The 16,117-nt window shown below is 44.7% G+C and overlaps 1 protein-coding gene across 1 annotated transcript in view; it reads right to left on the reverse strand.

Moving 5' to 3' along the window:
• Nucleotides 1-16,117, reverse strand: part of LOC105533368 (cytosolic carboxypeptidase 6-like) — a 673,407-nt gene that overhangs the window by 67,939 nt on the left and 589,351 nt on the right. Inside the window, 2 exon segments of the mRNA XM_011971791.1 lie at nucleotides 2,694-2,808; nucleotides 12,542-12,631. Of these exon segments, the coding sequence (XP_011827181.1) occupies nucleotides 2,694-2,808; nucleotides 12,542-12,631 (205 nt within the window).

The following is a 16,117-nucleotide window of genomic DNA, read 5'->3' on the forward strand; positions in this document are numbered from 1 at the left end:
CTCCATCACAGAATTATGAGGATTAAATGAGATTAGTGTGTGAGTGCTTCACAGGCCATTGGATTGGCAAGCAGAATTCTTGGAGTGACATTTCCCAAAATGTGTTTCAGAAACCCTAACACTGGTTACAGGGAGGATGTGGACCGCTCTCACTTATCTTTGGGAAACACTGAGTACTACTTCCCCTCTTATATTCCCTATGTTTATAAGCATATTCAAAATTCTGAAAAGTCATATTATAAAAGAACACATTTAACTTTGCTTAACTCTGTGTTTCCTAAACTTATCTGAACTCTGAATTTTTCCCTCCATAATGCCTTGGCAAGTCTTGCCAAACCGTAGAAGTATTGCTCTAGAGAGTAGTGTGGCTGGTCTAGGGGACCTCTAAGGCACCTTGAAGTTCTCAATTATGAGTCTTTATTTTTTTTTAATATTTTCTGTAAAGCTTTTAGTAGTGAATTCTTATGATTAATCGGCTCTTTGTTGTACAGTTTTAGCAATAGCATTAATGTTTGTGGTTAGAGTTGCTCTCCAACTCTCATAATGAGAATCACATATTCTCACTAGGAGAATGTTGGGGGTTGAAGCTTCAGTGTGAAACCATTTCTGAGGGGTGGAAATCTTTTATCATGGAGTCCCCAAATCACAAAATCTGGGGCTTGAACACATGTAGAAGGCATCTAGCCCTCATCACCATCTCAGTGTCCATCTAAAGCCCTGAGAGGGGAGGCATTTTGGCCAAGGTCACTGACCTCCTTCAAGCTAGTCCTTCCTGAGACAGCAGATGATGACATAAATAAATGTGTGGAGAGAAGTATTGACCTCTCTCTGACCACTGCTCTTGTAATTAAACAGAAACATTAACATAAATCAAATGGTCTTTCTACCACTATTATCGCTAACAGTACACTCTGTCCATGGAAGGTGGAAAAGCATCGCTCTCAGGCCTGCAACAAGCCACAAAACTTGCGAATGCTAATGAACCATCACTTCAGCCAATTAAGAGTGGAAGCAAAACTGTCTTTAATGAAGGCTTCAGGCATCTCATGGGCTCTCTCTAATTCACACCCAGGAGTACCCCTCTGGACCCAGTTGCCATGCTCTTGGAAAGCAGTAAACCAACTCTGTGTAAAACAAGCCTGACTGGCTGTCAGGAGATCTGGTTCTGGTCTGAGTTAGGCCACGGACTGAGTAAGTACTGTTTCATCTCTGGGACTCAGTTTCTTCATCAGTAAAGTCATCCTTCTCATTCTCTCATATTCATCAAACACTTTTTAGGCATCTACTATGTGCTGATCCCTGCTGCTAGGCATGAGGGACACAAGGGCCATTAAGGTTCAGTCTCCACCCTCCAGTAGCTTTAAGGACAGTGGAGGACATGCAGTGGAACGAGAGTTGTTCGATAACCAGGCCTGCTTGCTACAGTGGCTCATGCCTAGCTACTTGGAAGGCTGCAGTGGGAGGGTCATTTGAATCCAGGAGGTCGAGGCTGCAGTGAGCCATGATTGCACAACTGCACTCCAACTTGGGCGATGGAGCACAACCCTGTCTCAAACAAATAAACAAATACACAAACAAATAAATAACCAGGCCTGTGAGAACTCAGAGAAGAGAGTGGCCAATTCTGTTTGGGGTTTAAAGGGATGTTTTCCAGAATAAGGAACATGAACTGAGTTGCAAAGAATTAATGGGATGAAGAAGGGATAAGGGGTTTCTGGTGAGCAGGCAGCCTGTATAAAAGTAAGGTATCAGGAACCAATAGGACATGTCTGGGGAACTGGGCTTTACTCAGTGCAGCTGCAGCACTTGTTCTAGGAGGAGAGGAGAAGAGGTGAGGCAAGATGGTGGACACACAGGCAGCAGGGCAGACAATGCCTTGCATGCAAAGCTGGGGGGTCTGAATGTCATCTTGAAAGTCTTGGGCCTAAAGAGCTTGAAAACTGTATAATTTGGATGGTGAAGTTAGTCAATGATTTATGGGCTGTGTGACTTTGGGCAAGTCAGTTACCTTAATGTAAAATAAGGGCAATAACACTATCTATCTCAAATGAGCCATTGTTCTTTTGGCAGATAATCTTCTGGGCAGTGGAATTTTAGGCTGTAAATTATGGTGCTAAGCCAGGAGAAAGGGAGTTCAAGATTTGAGTGCATGAGTGAGTGTGAGGCTGGCTGGTATGCCAACACTGAAGAGAAATGCTGTTCAGATGTCCTGGGATTCTATTCTCCTTCATCGATATTCTCCAAGAAGAAACACAACAAAAGAGTCATCATTATAACTACCACACGATATTCTGCAAAGCACATTCCTTCCCACCATTTCTTTTGAAGCTCTCACAACTGCCCTTTCAGGTAAGTAATTATTGTCTCCATTATGCAAGAGGAACTGAGCATCAGAGAGGGAAAAGTGGATCCCCCAAGGTTATACAAAAAGTAGATGCCAAAACTGATAACAGGTCTCCTGATTCCTGGCCCAGTGAGCTCTCCAGAAAACCCAGCAAGTGACCTTAGGTGGCTGTGCACGAAACAGCCAAAGCTAATTAACCACATTCTCAAGAGCCAGCGAGAAACTTTCTCTAATGAACTCATGAGCAGCCTCAAAATTCTTCCTTAAAAAATATATCCCATATTTTTTCTTGCTTCCGTACCACCATCCTATGACTACCTGCTTCCAAGCATTCTCCCCAGTTGCTTACCTGTAATTGCCCAGGTAGACTCCATCAGGATTGAGCATTGGTGCGATCTTGAAGACCAGGTATTCTCGGAGGACACGGGCAATAGGGTGCTGGCTTACGAGGAAGTCAATGATCCCTAGGGAAAGAGAAGAGTCTGGTTTAACAACAAAGCATTTCAAGAAGAAGGAAACACATTTTTCTCAGCTTGGAAAACAAGAGGAGCTCAATAGGTGATTTTGGCCTGTGTTGTTATTGGCCACTGTGGGTGTGTGGTTATAGACTACGTGTTATCTGTATAAAATATATTTACAAATACATTTGTATTTCCAAGAGACAGTTGACGACGTAACATTGAAGCCCATGGGCAGTAGGGAAAGAGCATTTCCTGCTGTAGAGAACTGGGAGGGCTTCCGAGAATGATGACATTTGAGCTGTGCTTTGAGAGCCCACCGAGTTTCGTCAGACAGAGATGGGGAGAGGTGGGCCAGCACTACACAGTGAACTAAGAGATGCTTTCTAATAGGCACACTTAGTTAAACATTGACATCAGATGTGATAATCACAGGGTCGAGGTCCTTAGGGATTTAAATGCTCATTTAGCTGATAGGCACATCAAGAAGCAGAGAGGAAAAGCATTTCAGTCAAAGTCACATGAGCAGAAGGAGGTTTCTTTCATGTATCCCAAATGTGCTTGTTTCCCCATTTTGAAGATCCTCTGTTCCAGGATTCCAGGGGTGACTGCCCTCCCGGCTTCTCACTGGCACTAAAATCACCCTGCCTTCCAGTCACCAAATTTAGAAATTTGTCTCCATGACATTTTTCCTACTGCCAGGCAGTCCCCATGTTCCCTTCTTGAATGGAGCAAATCTTCCCCTTTTCTCCATCCCACTGCCTGTCTTCTAACCCAGGCTACCATCACACCTGGCCTGGATAACAGCCACCACCTCTGAAATGAGCCCTCATCGCAGCAGCCAGAAGGATCTTCTGAAAGTGTGAATCTGATCCTGTCACTCCCTCCTTGATATCCTTCTGGTTACAGCCTGCATCTACCCATAGAAGAGGGGTGAGAAAGCAAATAACTCTCTTATCTCCCCCACGTTTCTACTCGTTCATCAGATACCTGAAAAAGAAAATGGGCAAAATGGCACTCTAGCATTCCATGAAATTACTATAATGCCAGAAAATGATAGGAGAATGACAAACCCTCCCACAATGCAGACGTGGGGCCCCATTCCTGCTGGAGAGAGCAAGAAAGGCATCAAGAAGGAAGCCTTTGAGCTAAGCCCTGTCAGAAAGGTAGGTTTTGACAGATGGCAGGAGGAAGGCAGCAGGGTAACTAAGAACAAGTGCCCAGTGCAGGCACTCAGCTCTTGGAATGATAACTCACTCCAGAGCACATTCCAGAGCTTCTGTGACCGGTGAGGGACATCTCAGACTTTTCATTAGGCCAAGGTTGAGAATCCATAGGCAGCCGAAAGCCAGTTGGACATCATTTACTTCTCGGCTAACGCGGCAGTAGACCAGATGCCCTAATTTATTTGTTGGTCCTCATATTAAAGCTGCAGTTTGCCAGTAAACAGGCAGGGTAATGATGCCAGGTGCCCTTGTTAGGGGCTAATAATTGCTTAATCTGTCCACTAATTGACCCCGGCTCCCGGGGTGGCCCTCCATCAAGGAGCCAGCCCACGCTCAGGGCCTGGCCACACTGCCTCAGAGAATGGCTTCTGGAAATGGAGTAGCTTATTGTGATCCATCCTCCTTCACAGATGAACAGATTAATTGGGCTGCCAATTAGGCAGCTAATAAAAGAATGAGAGAAAACAAAGGCAGACCAGAGGCTGCAGCTGCCCAGAGCTCCCTCTCCTAGGGTGGGTGTGGGGCAAGGAGAGGGGAGGTTTTAGACTCATCTGTTGGTTTGAGGTCAGATACAATTCAAAATCATTTCCATTCATCAGGAAATAAGGAGATCTTTCTTTTCTTTTACTTTTTTATTTATTATTATTATTTTTTTTGTGGTGGGAGAGGAGTATGAGGAAGACTGTGAGGGCATGTAAGAGTGGAGAGAAAATGCCATCCTTGGCCAAGGGCCAAAAGCACTGGATGGACCAAGAAAGCAGAGGGACCAGGGGAGCAGAAAGTCTCGGGACCTGAGTTCAAATCTTAACTGAGTGTTAGCTAGAGAAGTTACTGACTAGCTTTCCCTGACTAGTTTTCTCTTCTTGATATAGGGATAATAATACCTAATCTGGAAGACTATTGTGTACCTGTGTTAGAGATCCTGTGTTAGCTGCCTAACACAGTACCTGAAAATTGTGGCATGCTTCCATAAACTCACTTAGATCAAAGGTTGAAAGGCAAGGGGTAGTTAAAAACAGGATTAGTTTTAGAAGTAGGAGTCCTAGTCTGTGAAGTTGACTAACAATGAAATTTGGAGACAAGGATACTGAATGGCAGAAGCCAACAAATCAAAACAGAGCCTGGGTTCTAGTTTTGGCTCAGTTACTGGGTGACCTGTAGAAAGCCTCTGGGTCTATGCTTATTTTTAAAATTAGGAGAAAGAACTAAATAATTCTCAAGGATACATCCCACACTGACATCATATGATTCCATCTATTTTATTCCTCTCCACCAAAAGTAGAAGCATCATCTGTCAGGTGAGGAGAATAATCTCCCTCCTGCTGGAAGACGCCATCAACCTCCTTGAGATCAGCCTTTGCCCCTTCTGTAAACAAGTTTGCCAGGTCCTCTTCTTCAAGCTGATTTAATCATGAAGCTGGGGAAAAGGCAGGATGACAGGAAGGTTGGAAGCCAGAGAGGCCAGAAGAGATGGAAAAGTGGTAGAGGATTTGATATTAAAGCTAGAAGTTAGAGATCACTACCCTGTCCCAACTTCCCACAGACCAGGATGAACCTCTCTAGTCAAACCTCAACTGAGGCTGATATTTATTGTTAATTTTTTCTCCTAGAGTGTTTGGTTTAGGGCTGGGCACATAGTAGGTGCTTACAAATGCCTATTGATGGATTGCTCCAGGAATTCATACAACTTTGACTGTGTGGGATTAGTTGAACTGATCATCACTCATTTCATTCTACAGACATTCATTGGCACACCAAATTCTGGGCATTTCAAGATGCCTAAGATGGTCCTGCCTCAGAGGGGTGCACAGTAAGGAAGCAACTCCCCACTGACTGGTAAAGGCTCTGATGGGAACAGCACATAGCTGTGGGGACCCAGCAGGGGCCTGGGGCCCCAGAAGAGGCCTGGAAAGGGGACTTAAAAAATGAGTAGAGTGGAGCCAGATGAAAGAGGCGCCAGGATGCATCCATAAAAAGAATAAAATCATGTCCTTTTCAGCGACATGGATGCAGCTGGAGGCCATTATCCTACGTGAATTAACACAGAAACAGAAAACCAAATACTGCATGTTCTCACTTATAAGTGGGAGCTACACGTGGGGTGCACATGGACACCAAGGGAGCCATAAACCCGGGATTCATAAAGAGGGGCAGGAGGGAAGAGGCAAGGGCTGAAAAGCTACCTATCAGGTACTATGTTCACTGCTTGGGTGATGGGATCATTAGAAATCCAAACTTCAGCATCACACTATTTACCCACGTAACAAGCCTGCTAATGTATCCCCTGAATCTAAAATTTAAAAATAAAATAAAAAGAAAGGGGTGCCAGGGGAAAGTATCCAGGCCGGGGTAAGAAAAGAGATGGTCTGTCAGTAACGAAAAGCTTTTCAATTCCAGGGCCTTGGCTTCATGGTCAAAAGCACAGACTCTGAAACTGGATCATCTGAGTTTGACGCCTCTCTCTGCCACTCATTTGCTGTATGGCCTTAACGTCCCAGTTCCCCAGGTTCCTTATCAATTACAAAGGGGAGAATAAGAATTACTTCTGGATTCTTATGAGGATTTACATGAGATGATATAAGCAAAGTGGTACACAGTAAATGTATACATGCATTGTTTTCATCATTGCTCTTTGTTGGCTTGCTGTAGGCATGGGAATGGAGAGATGAACAAGGATTTGCTGTTCCAGCTGAAAAAACCTGAAGGGGACTATAGAGCTATTGCCAGGTTTTCAGCCTGGGTCAGATATGGGCTTTGGAGAGCTCCATCTGGCTGCAGCGTGGAATGCTGCTTAGAGGCAAGGAATACTGCAGGGCAGGGCCTCCTGAAGGCAGGACAGAGGTGGAGGTAGGGTGCAGGCATAACAGAGAGAGCTGGCAGAGGTAAAGCAGCTTTCTGTCAGGAACCAGGGTGGAACATGGTAGTGACCTGCAGGGGCTCTGCAGCAGCCAAGGCCCAGAGAGTCATGAGGTGCAGTGGGTGGAAAGCAAACAGTGTGGATAGATGGTGCTACCAATGATACGATGATTTGCCTGCTACCCTGAGAGCATCAGAACTCTTTGCTGAAAGCACCCAATCTTGAGGAACATAAATGAGTTTAAGTTTCTGGCCCCTGGCAGGAAGGGGCCTCAAAATAGAAACTGAATTCAGTTATAGAAAAAGAAGAAAGTTACATTTCCTGCACTTCTCTTTCGGGATTGAGGCTTACTTCAACTTACACTGTGATTTAAGTCTGTCTTCCCTCCAGGCCATGAGCTCCAAGACAGCAGAAACAGGTCTCCTTTCTTTGCCACTGTATTTTTAGTGCCCAGCTCAGTGCCTGGCACAGGGAAAGTACTCAAGACCTATGTATGAAGTGAGTGAATAAAGATCGACCCATGACTAACTACTGTACATTCATTAGCCGGACTGACTTGTAATTCTATTGGCTCCATTTCACAGACTGGGAAAGAAAGTCAGGGTGTGGCATCACTTGCTGAGTGCCTCACAGGAACCTAGTTGGGATTCAGACCCAGTTCTGCCGGCTTCAGAGCAGTGCTCTGTCCATGAAGACAAGATGCAAAGAGCAAGGAGTCTATTTGCATGTGATTTGTGGAATAATTTGCATATGCCTGCATGATTTTCTCTCTAGAGAATTCTGTGCAAAATGTACTGTTTCTGTTATCTGTTCAGAGGCAGCATACTGTAGTGGGAAGAGCCAAGGTTTGATGCAAGACGGTTTGAGGTCTCTGCTTGGCCCAGTGTGTGATGTGCACAACAGCAGCCACTCTAGGCCCTCCCTTGACTTGGCACAGGACCCCTGTCTGCCCTCAGCTGAGTCCAAGGGCCTCGAATTATGGACTCACAGGGAGTCTGCCCCTGATGACCCTAAAGTTCACAGAGTATAAGTCCTCACCCTCCTGCTCCCAACTCTGCCCATTTCACAGATGAAGAGACAGAAGCCTAGAAAAGTGAAAGGCCCCATCACAAACCCTTAGTGGATCTAGCACCACACCTATAGTGGGAAGCTGTTTGGGATATTGAGGAGAAGAGGAAGAACAGGTGAAGAAGAGAGGTGGGAGGAAAGCAGAATGGGGGAGGAGCAAAGGTCACTACCTCATTTACAGGAAGTACGAAGCTGTGCTTGGTCCCGGTGTCTGGAGATATTGGTAGTTATGAGAGCATGGTGTGTGCATGTGTCTGTGTCTGTGTGTGTGTGTGTGTGTGTGTGCACAATCCTCCTTCCTCCTCTTACTCCCACAAAATAACCCTGAGGAGTGAACTTCCTGGGAGAGGGCCAGCTCTTTGTCTCCATAGTCTAGGCCCTGATGGGCACCTTGGCATGTAGCAGCAGGGCTCAGGCTGGGAGGCAGGCGATCTGGATCTAGTCCCCACTCCACCACCAACTTACCAGGTGACATCCAGTGAATCCCTGGACTGTTCTGAGAATAAGAGCTGAGAGCTGCCTAGTGACCTGGTGGAAGTTCTGTGGAAGAGCGAAGGTGAAAAGGGGTGTGTGGGTACTGGTCAGGCACCTATCTGTGCCTGGTGCTGACCCACCACTGACCTACACGATCTCATGAAACTCTCTCAAGCAGCCCCTTGAGAAAGACATTGCTGTCCCCATTTTGCAGGTCAGGAAATAGGGGCTATGAGAGGCAAGGACTTAGAAAAGTCCCCTAGCTAGATGGAATTGGTAGGCTCAAACTCAGGCCTATCAAACTCCAAAGCCACAGCTGTGCCCACTTCCCCTGCTGCCCTCCAGAGTGTGGCGTGGCTCCCCACAGTAGCATTTCATAAGTGCTGGTTTCATTAATTCATAAAGGGTCTGGAGAGGACAAAGTACTCTGCAGATGGAAATTTTCAATGAAAGTTGGCCCCAAAGTCCCAGGAAGAGTCAGTGAAAGAGCATACACTTGACCAGGAGTCAGAAACAAGGTCAACAAGGTCTAGGTCTGGTTCAGGCCAAGCTCCTGGCTTGCAAGGTGACCCTCCAGGTGAGCAGAGCTCAGCTAGTGGCACTCTCAGGAAGGTGACGAGGAAGAGCTGAGGCCCACAGTCTGGGAGGCCCACACCTGGGTTTGGTTCAGAGAAGGATTAGAGGAACCACGTACAAAGTGCCTCACGGAGGCCCTGGCACCGGCCACGCGCTCCATTAGTGCTAGCTCCTCCCCTACTACTGGAACTTATTTAGTGCTTTCTCTATTCCAGACACCATCCTAAATGCTCGATGGATATGAACTGTGTCAGTCTTCACAACAACCCTGTGAGGCAGGATTTCTATTATTATTTCCCTTTTGAGATAAAAGAACTGAGGCATAAGGAGATTTTCTGGTTTTCCCAAGGTTACACTGTAGTAAGGGGAGGAGCTGCGATTCATGCTTAGCAGTGTAGCAGCTTGAGGGATGGCGCTCTCACATGACTGGCCACAGGGCCACACAGGAGCTCCTCTGACCTCTCCCATGGTCACTGGAGAACAGGATAGTTTGGCCTCACAGAGGTCATGAGCAGCGTTTGGGGTAGCAGAGTAAGCATCCCACCAACAAGCAGAGTCTTGAGGAATCCAAGCCCTGCCACCCTTACTGCCACCCCTTCTAGAGCTATGTGGCGATAGGACTTCACTCTACTCCCAGCAGCACATGCATCAGCAGCTCGGCGGCAAGAATCGTGGTCCCAGCCAGATTGTCACAACTGGCCTCACATGCCTGTTCCCTGCTCAAGGTCACTGAGCCAGTTAATGTGGAAGAGTTAACAGAACTGAAGGTATCTCAGCATCTGTCCACACCTTGGACCTGCCTGCTATCCCCAGAAGAAGGTGGGCTGATGGGGGCTGAGGGATGATGGACAAGTTTAGGGCTATGACTGAGGAAGAAACCCCCAGCTGTGCCCTGTGGGGCTGTGATCGGGCTGTCTACATGTAGCTGAGACACCCTCAGGAAAGACCATGCCTCAGTCCTGCATTAGTAAAGTGGGGTAATGATGCCTCTTACATTGCCTCAAGGAAGTATGAATTGTGTGTCTCATGGGGCCGATACAGAGGCAGGGAAAGATGACAAACAGGACTGGGGAGATGGACTCCAGAACCACACTTATGGTGAATTAGTCATGTGACTTTGGGTAAGCCATTGTACTTCCCTGAGGCTCCATATCCCGATCTGTAAAATGCACATCAATTGTTGTGGGGTGGTCAGAACTCTGAGTTTTTTCAGGTACAAGACTTCACCTTCTAGTAGTTCCCATCCCTGAGTGGGACAAGGGAGCATGTACACCCTTGGGAGTTAGCTAGACCTAGATTAAAAGCCCCACTCCACTATTTAATGACTGTGTAACCTTGAGGCTGCTCTTTGTGAGTTCAACACAGCATTTGTTCCTCACAACAGCCCCATAAGATGAACAAGATAACCTCATTTGACAGATGTGGAAAATGACAGTTGGAGACCAGTCCTAGACCTTATACAGCTTGTGGTTTAAAGGGGGAAAAACAAATATAAGTCAAGTATACGATAATAAATCAGGGCAATAGAGATGACCATTATCAATAAAGATGATGGCCGTCTTTAGATCCACAATGCAGGCACAACACAGGTGGCAAGAGGGAGTGGACCAGGGGAGCCCACAGTGGGGGCACTTAAAATGAACCCTGTGAGATGGACGGGGCTTGCCAGGTGGCAAGGAGCAGGTGTAGGGCCTGCTAGGCAGAGGGAGCAGCAGGTGTAAAGGTGCACTGGTCAAGAGAAGACTGCTCACTCAAGGTTTCAGCTGTGTGGAGCTGAGTGTTTGAGGCTGAGGCCAGAGAACCAGGTGAGAGCCAGATGTCAGAGGGCTGGGAATATCATGCGAGGGAGTTGGAGTTTATTTTGAGAAGCCAGCAGGTAGGCATTGAAAGACTCTGTCAAGGAATAGACATTTATTGAAAACCTACAGAACGCCATTGAGTGTATTAACTCAGCACCACCCAAAGATTCCCTTTTAGTAAACAGGGTCATCAGAGAGCACCTGAGATCCATTCAATTCCTCCGTGCCTCAGTCCTTATCTGTGAAAAGGGATGGCAACCATGCTCTCTGTCTACTGCCCACAGGAGAGGTAAGCACGGGGTCTGGGCTCCTAGAGATGAACATATTGATGGTAAGTCTACTGTCTTTTTACAAACAAGGACAAAGCAGTTACATCCAATCAGCTGGGGGAAGAGATCTGCTGCCAAGTTTAGTAACTGACAGATGGCTGCAAGTAAAGGGGTTGGTAAACCCAGGAGGGACCTCAAGGGTTACTGCAAGGACAATGCTGGGGAGGAGGAAGGCCAAAGTGAGAATGCTAAGGAGTCGGCTGTAGCGACTGGAGCCTCAGCCATGCATCTTACAAGCTGCTTGGCTTTGGGCAAGTCACTGCCTCCCTGAAACTCCGTTTCCTCATCTGAAAAAAATAGGAAGGCAATCGTGCCTAACTAAAGCATTGTAAGAATACGAACTGGGAAAATAAAGCCCATATTTATTTGCACAGTGCTTGATAGTTTACTAAGCAGATTACCTGCTTCATCTTCTCAGATTCCCACGGGGAAGGAGGTAACATCTGCTGAGTGCCTGCTGTGTGCCAGGCACAGGACTGGGTATGCTGTTTACGTTCATCTCATGCCAGCTTCATAACAACCTGCCTGGGTAGTATTGTTTTACATTTGAGGAAACTGAAGTCACAGTGCTGGAAAGTGGCACAGCCGATACCTGACCTCAAGATTGCCTGATTTCAAATCCTCAGAGGCTTCCACTGCAGTGTGCTACCTCCCTTGAGTTATAGAACCTCCACAGGCGTTTCATATCTCTTTGACCTCATGGTCACTTTGAGATTAAAATGAGATAAATTACTTAACTTCTCTAAACTTCAGCTTGCCCAACAATATACATATATATTGCTGACTATAGCTGACTAATTAAATATAGTATGAATGAAATATTTAATAATAAGAGTGCAATTATAAAGAGGAACACTTGAGAATAAAAACTATGACTTACTTGCCTCTGGTTGTCTGATGCCAAGTGTGCTTACTCTTGGCAGGTATTTCAAAAGTTGTTTCAGTGAATGATTGAATGAATGAGTGAAGAGATAGTTCTCAGTCATTACCTCCCATTTCACAGCCCTTCTGCCAACATACACATTGATTTAGGGCCAGATTTCTTGCTGTTGTAAACCACTGGAGACAAGTAAAGCTAGGGAGTGTAGATGATTCTGTATGGCTCTTCCTCACCACAGCACATATAAGATAACTTCACAAGATAACTTCATTCAGCCCTCCCTGTTCATTTATCCATCCATCCATCTATCCATTAATTAATTAATTAATTCATACATACATCTAGTCAATAAACATTTATTGAAATACAACCTAATGGAAATCAGGTACAACCTCTTTAAAGAAATGCATTAAATTTCCATTTAATCATAAAATGGTTCTGCATGTGGTCACACTGTCCCAGAGATCATCACAGTGTCCCAGTTGGATGTGGGTATAGGCATAGGACACCTATGAGATCCTGCCACTCACCTTGGCACACGAATGATGAGGGTGTTTCCCCTGGGTGGACTCGACCTGTGATGAATACCACCTTCTGCTCTGCCCCTTCCCGGAGATTGTCTGTAAGATAAAATGAAAGATGGTTGCTAATGAGGGCAAGGAAAGCTGAGTCTAGTGGTTGGTGTGTGGCAGGGAACCCCAGAGGGAATGGGCTGGATGCTTAACATTTATCTCTTAAATCATTGGGTTAGAATCATTAAGTCCAGCCATTGCTGACTAATTTAATTATGTCCCTACCCAATATTAAAAGACTGCATTCCCTTTCTTTGGTGCAACTGATCATATTATATTAATATGTACTATTTACAATCATCCAAGGAAGCCACATGAGTGAAGTTGAATCCCAAATCCATTGACTGTGACCTTAGGCAACTTGTGTATCCTTTCTAAGTTTCCATTTTCTAATCTACAAACAAGGATGACAATATATCCTTGTTTATAGATTATAAACAAGGATTTTAATAGGGTTGTTGTGATGATTAAACAGGCTTACACATTGCATAGTACACAGTAAACATTCAGCAAATGACGGAGTAGAGAAGGTGGCTATTTATATATTAGTAATAGTAGCATCTGCCATTTAATTAGCTCCTTTTGTGTTGGCACATTATATACATATATAATCCTTACAGGAACACGCTGTTAATGTGTTTTTTTAATAGAGGCAGAAACTGAGGCTCATGGAGGTTATATAACTTATTCAAGGTCACACAGCTGAAAAGTGGTGGTAGGAGCTGAGATTAGAGCCCAATCCCTTGTCTGGCCTTCATTTCCCTTTTATCTTAAACAACTAGAAAACTGGACAAAATATTCATCACAAGTATTTTCAGACATTGAACAAGGCCAATGCAAAATAATCAATGAGAGAAGGAAAATAAATGAGATATGCCCTACAATTGCCCTGACTTTTTGCCTGATGATCCCTTCTAGACTAAAGAGCAGGGAGTTATTCCTGAGCAAAGCATAGAAGCCTCACTGAGATTCAAGTTCAACAGGTAGTAGCTGGGAAACTCTGGGAGCACCAGAGACGAGGAAGCTCTGCAGGAAAAGAGTTCCAGAAATTTGTACAGGAGTCCTCTTGATTCTTTGTTGGATTCTAAGATGTGCATACATAGGGTGACTCTCCACGATGTCAGGAAAAAATGACCAGGGAGCTGTGAACTGCACAGTCCTTAGGGGTCACACAGGGCTAAGAATCGTTTGAATTCCCACAGCTAAAGAGGAAGTCCTCACTGATCATCTAAGGAGAATGAGAATTCAGATAGGCAATGTCTTAGTGGTAGGGATAAACTACTCTAGACCACCACACTGACAAAGCTTTAAAACAAGTCTCGGAAGGATCAAACTGAACAAAAGAAACTTAAATTCTTGCTGTTCAAAGTCCAACTCTCTTTCAAGGAAGACAACAAAATCCAGACAGTTAAAGCAATGTGTAATTTGCAATATCCAGCATCCAATAAAAAATTATTAGACATGCAGAAAAGTAGGAAAATGTGGCTCCAAATCAGAACTCAAGCTCTTTCTGTCTCTACAGAAGTCTAATTTGTATAATAAAGTTGAACTATTGTGCAAAGATATCATCAGACAAAAGCAACAGCCAAGGGTGGCATTCCCAGTAAGAAACGTCTAGGGAAGGATACTCAGCAGTGGGCAGAAGAAGGGCTGATTGATACAGAACACAACAATTACCTGAAGGAAACTTAGAAAGGAACATTGAGAGAGGTTGAACTGAAGGATTTTATCAATGTTTGAGGACAATCTGGAGGGAGAGAATAGAAATAATTAATAGGCTTTCTCCTTCTGAAATGCTGGAGACATGCTATTTTGAACGTGGTTCTTTATCCCAACAGTCAATGAACCAATGTCAGAGATGAAACTAAAAATATTAACCCTATTAAATCTGGTTCTAAAGGCTTGGGACTTGCTTGTCCATTGGGATGATCAGTATGGGTGGAGTCACTGCTTCCCCTGAAATGCAGCAAGAAATATCATGGAACCAAAATATAGTCTTGAGAACTCACTCTGCTCAGCTCTGTGCTAGGCACCTTTAGGAACAAAGGGAGAGAGAGAAGGCTCACCTGCCCTGAAGAAGTTTATTATTTAAAGAGGAATTCGACACCTAAACATTCCCTGGACTGAATATAAGCTCCTCAAGGAAAAAACTGCGACTTCCATGGGTGTATGGCTAATGTCTTTCCCAGGACCCTGCAGGGAGTAGGTGCTCAAGGACTGACTATTGAATTAATAAACAAAAATACTTGTGTAGATGATGGTTTTTAAAGAAATATAGGCTCATATTATGTTATTTAATCTTTATCATGCCTCTGTGAGGTGGACAGTATTAATTCTATTTTATGGGTGAGGAAATGAGGCTCACAGAAGGAAGGGACATGCTGAAGGTCATTCAGCTAGCAGTGGTAGAGTTAAGTCCCAGCACCCAGCCAGTGGCCCTTTCACTACCCTGTTTCATTCTGGATCCACTAATAACAATATAAGATCCCCCTTCTACTGCATTTCCATCTACAATTTACACAAGAGAGCTTGATTTTATCTTATTATGATGGAAATTGAGCTGCTGTCTTAGTATTTATATCGCTTTTTCACTTAAAAAAAAATCACCAAGCCCTTTTAAAAAACACTGTCTAACACTGACCCCATCTATCCCAGCAGTCCAGAAATGATAAATGGCACTAGGGAGGCCCTTGGTGAAGGCTAACTTTATGGATGTCTCCCCTGACCCAGTATCAAGTCAATTGCATTCAACATTTCTGCTGACCACAGGGAAATGCAAAATGGGCATTCTATTTGCACACTAATTTTACTGAGCCCTTGCGTCTTCATAAAATGATAACATGGGGCTAATAAAAATCAAGCATCTCGGGTGCTAATATAAGCAAATGTTGATGTAGGCAGGTAACAAATTGCTTTGTCATTTAGAAGGCCGTAAAAGAGCATTATAATCATCTTCAGGCAAAATGGATGGGTCGCCTTTGCTTAGCTTTTAGCTTTCATTTGCAAAATCAATTTAAGGTAATGTAGCAGCTCTGAGGTGATGACTACCCCACCCCTTCCTGTCACCAAATCTCCAGACTCTGTGCAAAGCCAATTAAACGTATTCTTGGTGGAGGCGGCACAGATGAAGAAGAAAGTATGCTTGAACAAAGCCAGGGTGGAACAGAATGCAAACAATGATACCAAGAACAACTCATAAGAGATGGAACAGCTAAAGAGCTCATGTAGGCTAACATGCTCAAGGGTACAAAGGCACACTCAAAAAACACTGGGGCAGCTCCCCTTGGCTCCCCAGTTAAACAGCAGGTGTTTGAAGTAACATGTGCTTTGTATGGCATCCTTAACATGCATGTGCACACACACATATACAGACACTCCTTTGTCATTACAACACTCTATCATCTGCTATTTCCTTAATCATCACATATTTATTGAATACCTATTAGATGGCCAGGCACTAGCTATTATTATTTTCATTTTACAGAAAACCAAGGGCAAGAGAGTTAAGTGACTTGCCCTAGTTCTTACAGCTAA

This window comes from Mandrillus leucophaeus, unplaced genomic scaffold, assembly GCF_000951045.1.
Source record: "Mandrillus leucophaeus isolate KB7577 unplaced genomic scaffold, Mleu.le_1.0 Scaffold1248, whole genome shotgun sequence".
NCBI lineage: Eukaryota > Metazoa > Chordata > Mammalia > Primates > Cercopithecidae > Mandrillus > Mandrillus leucophaeus.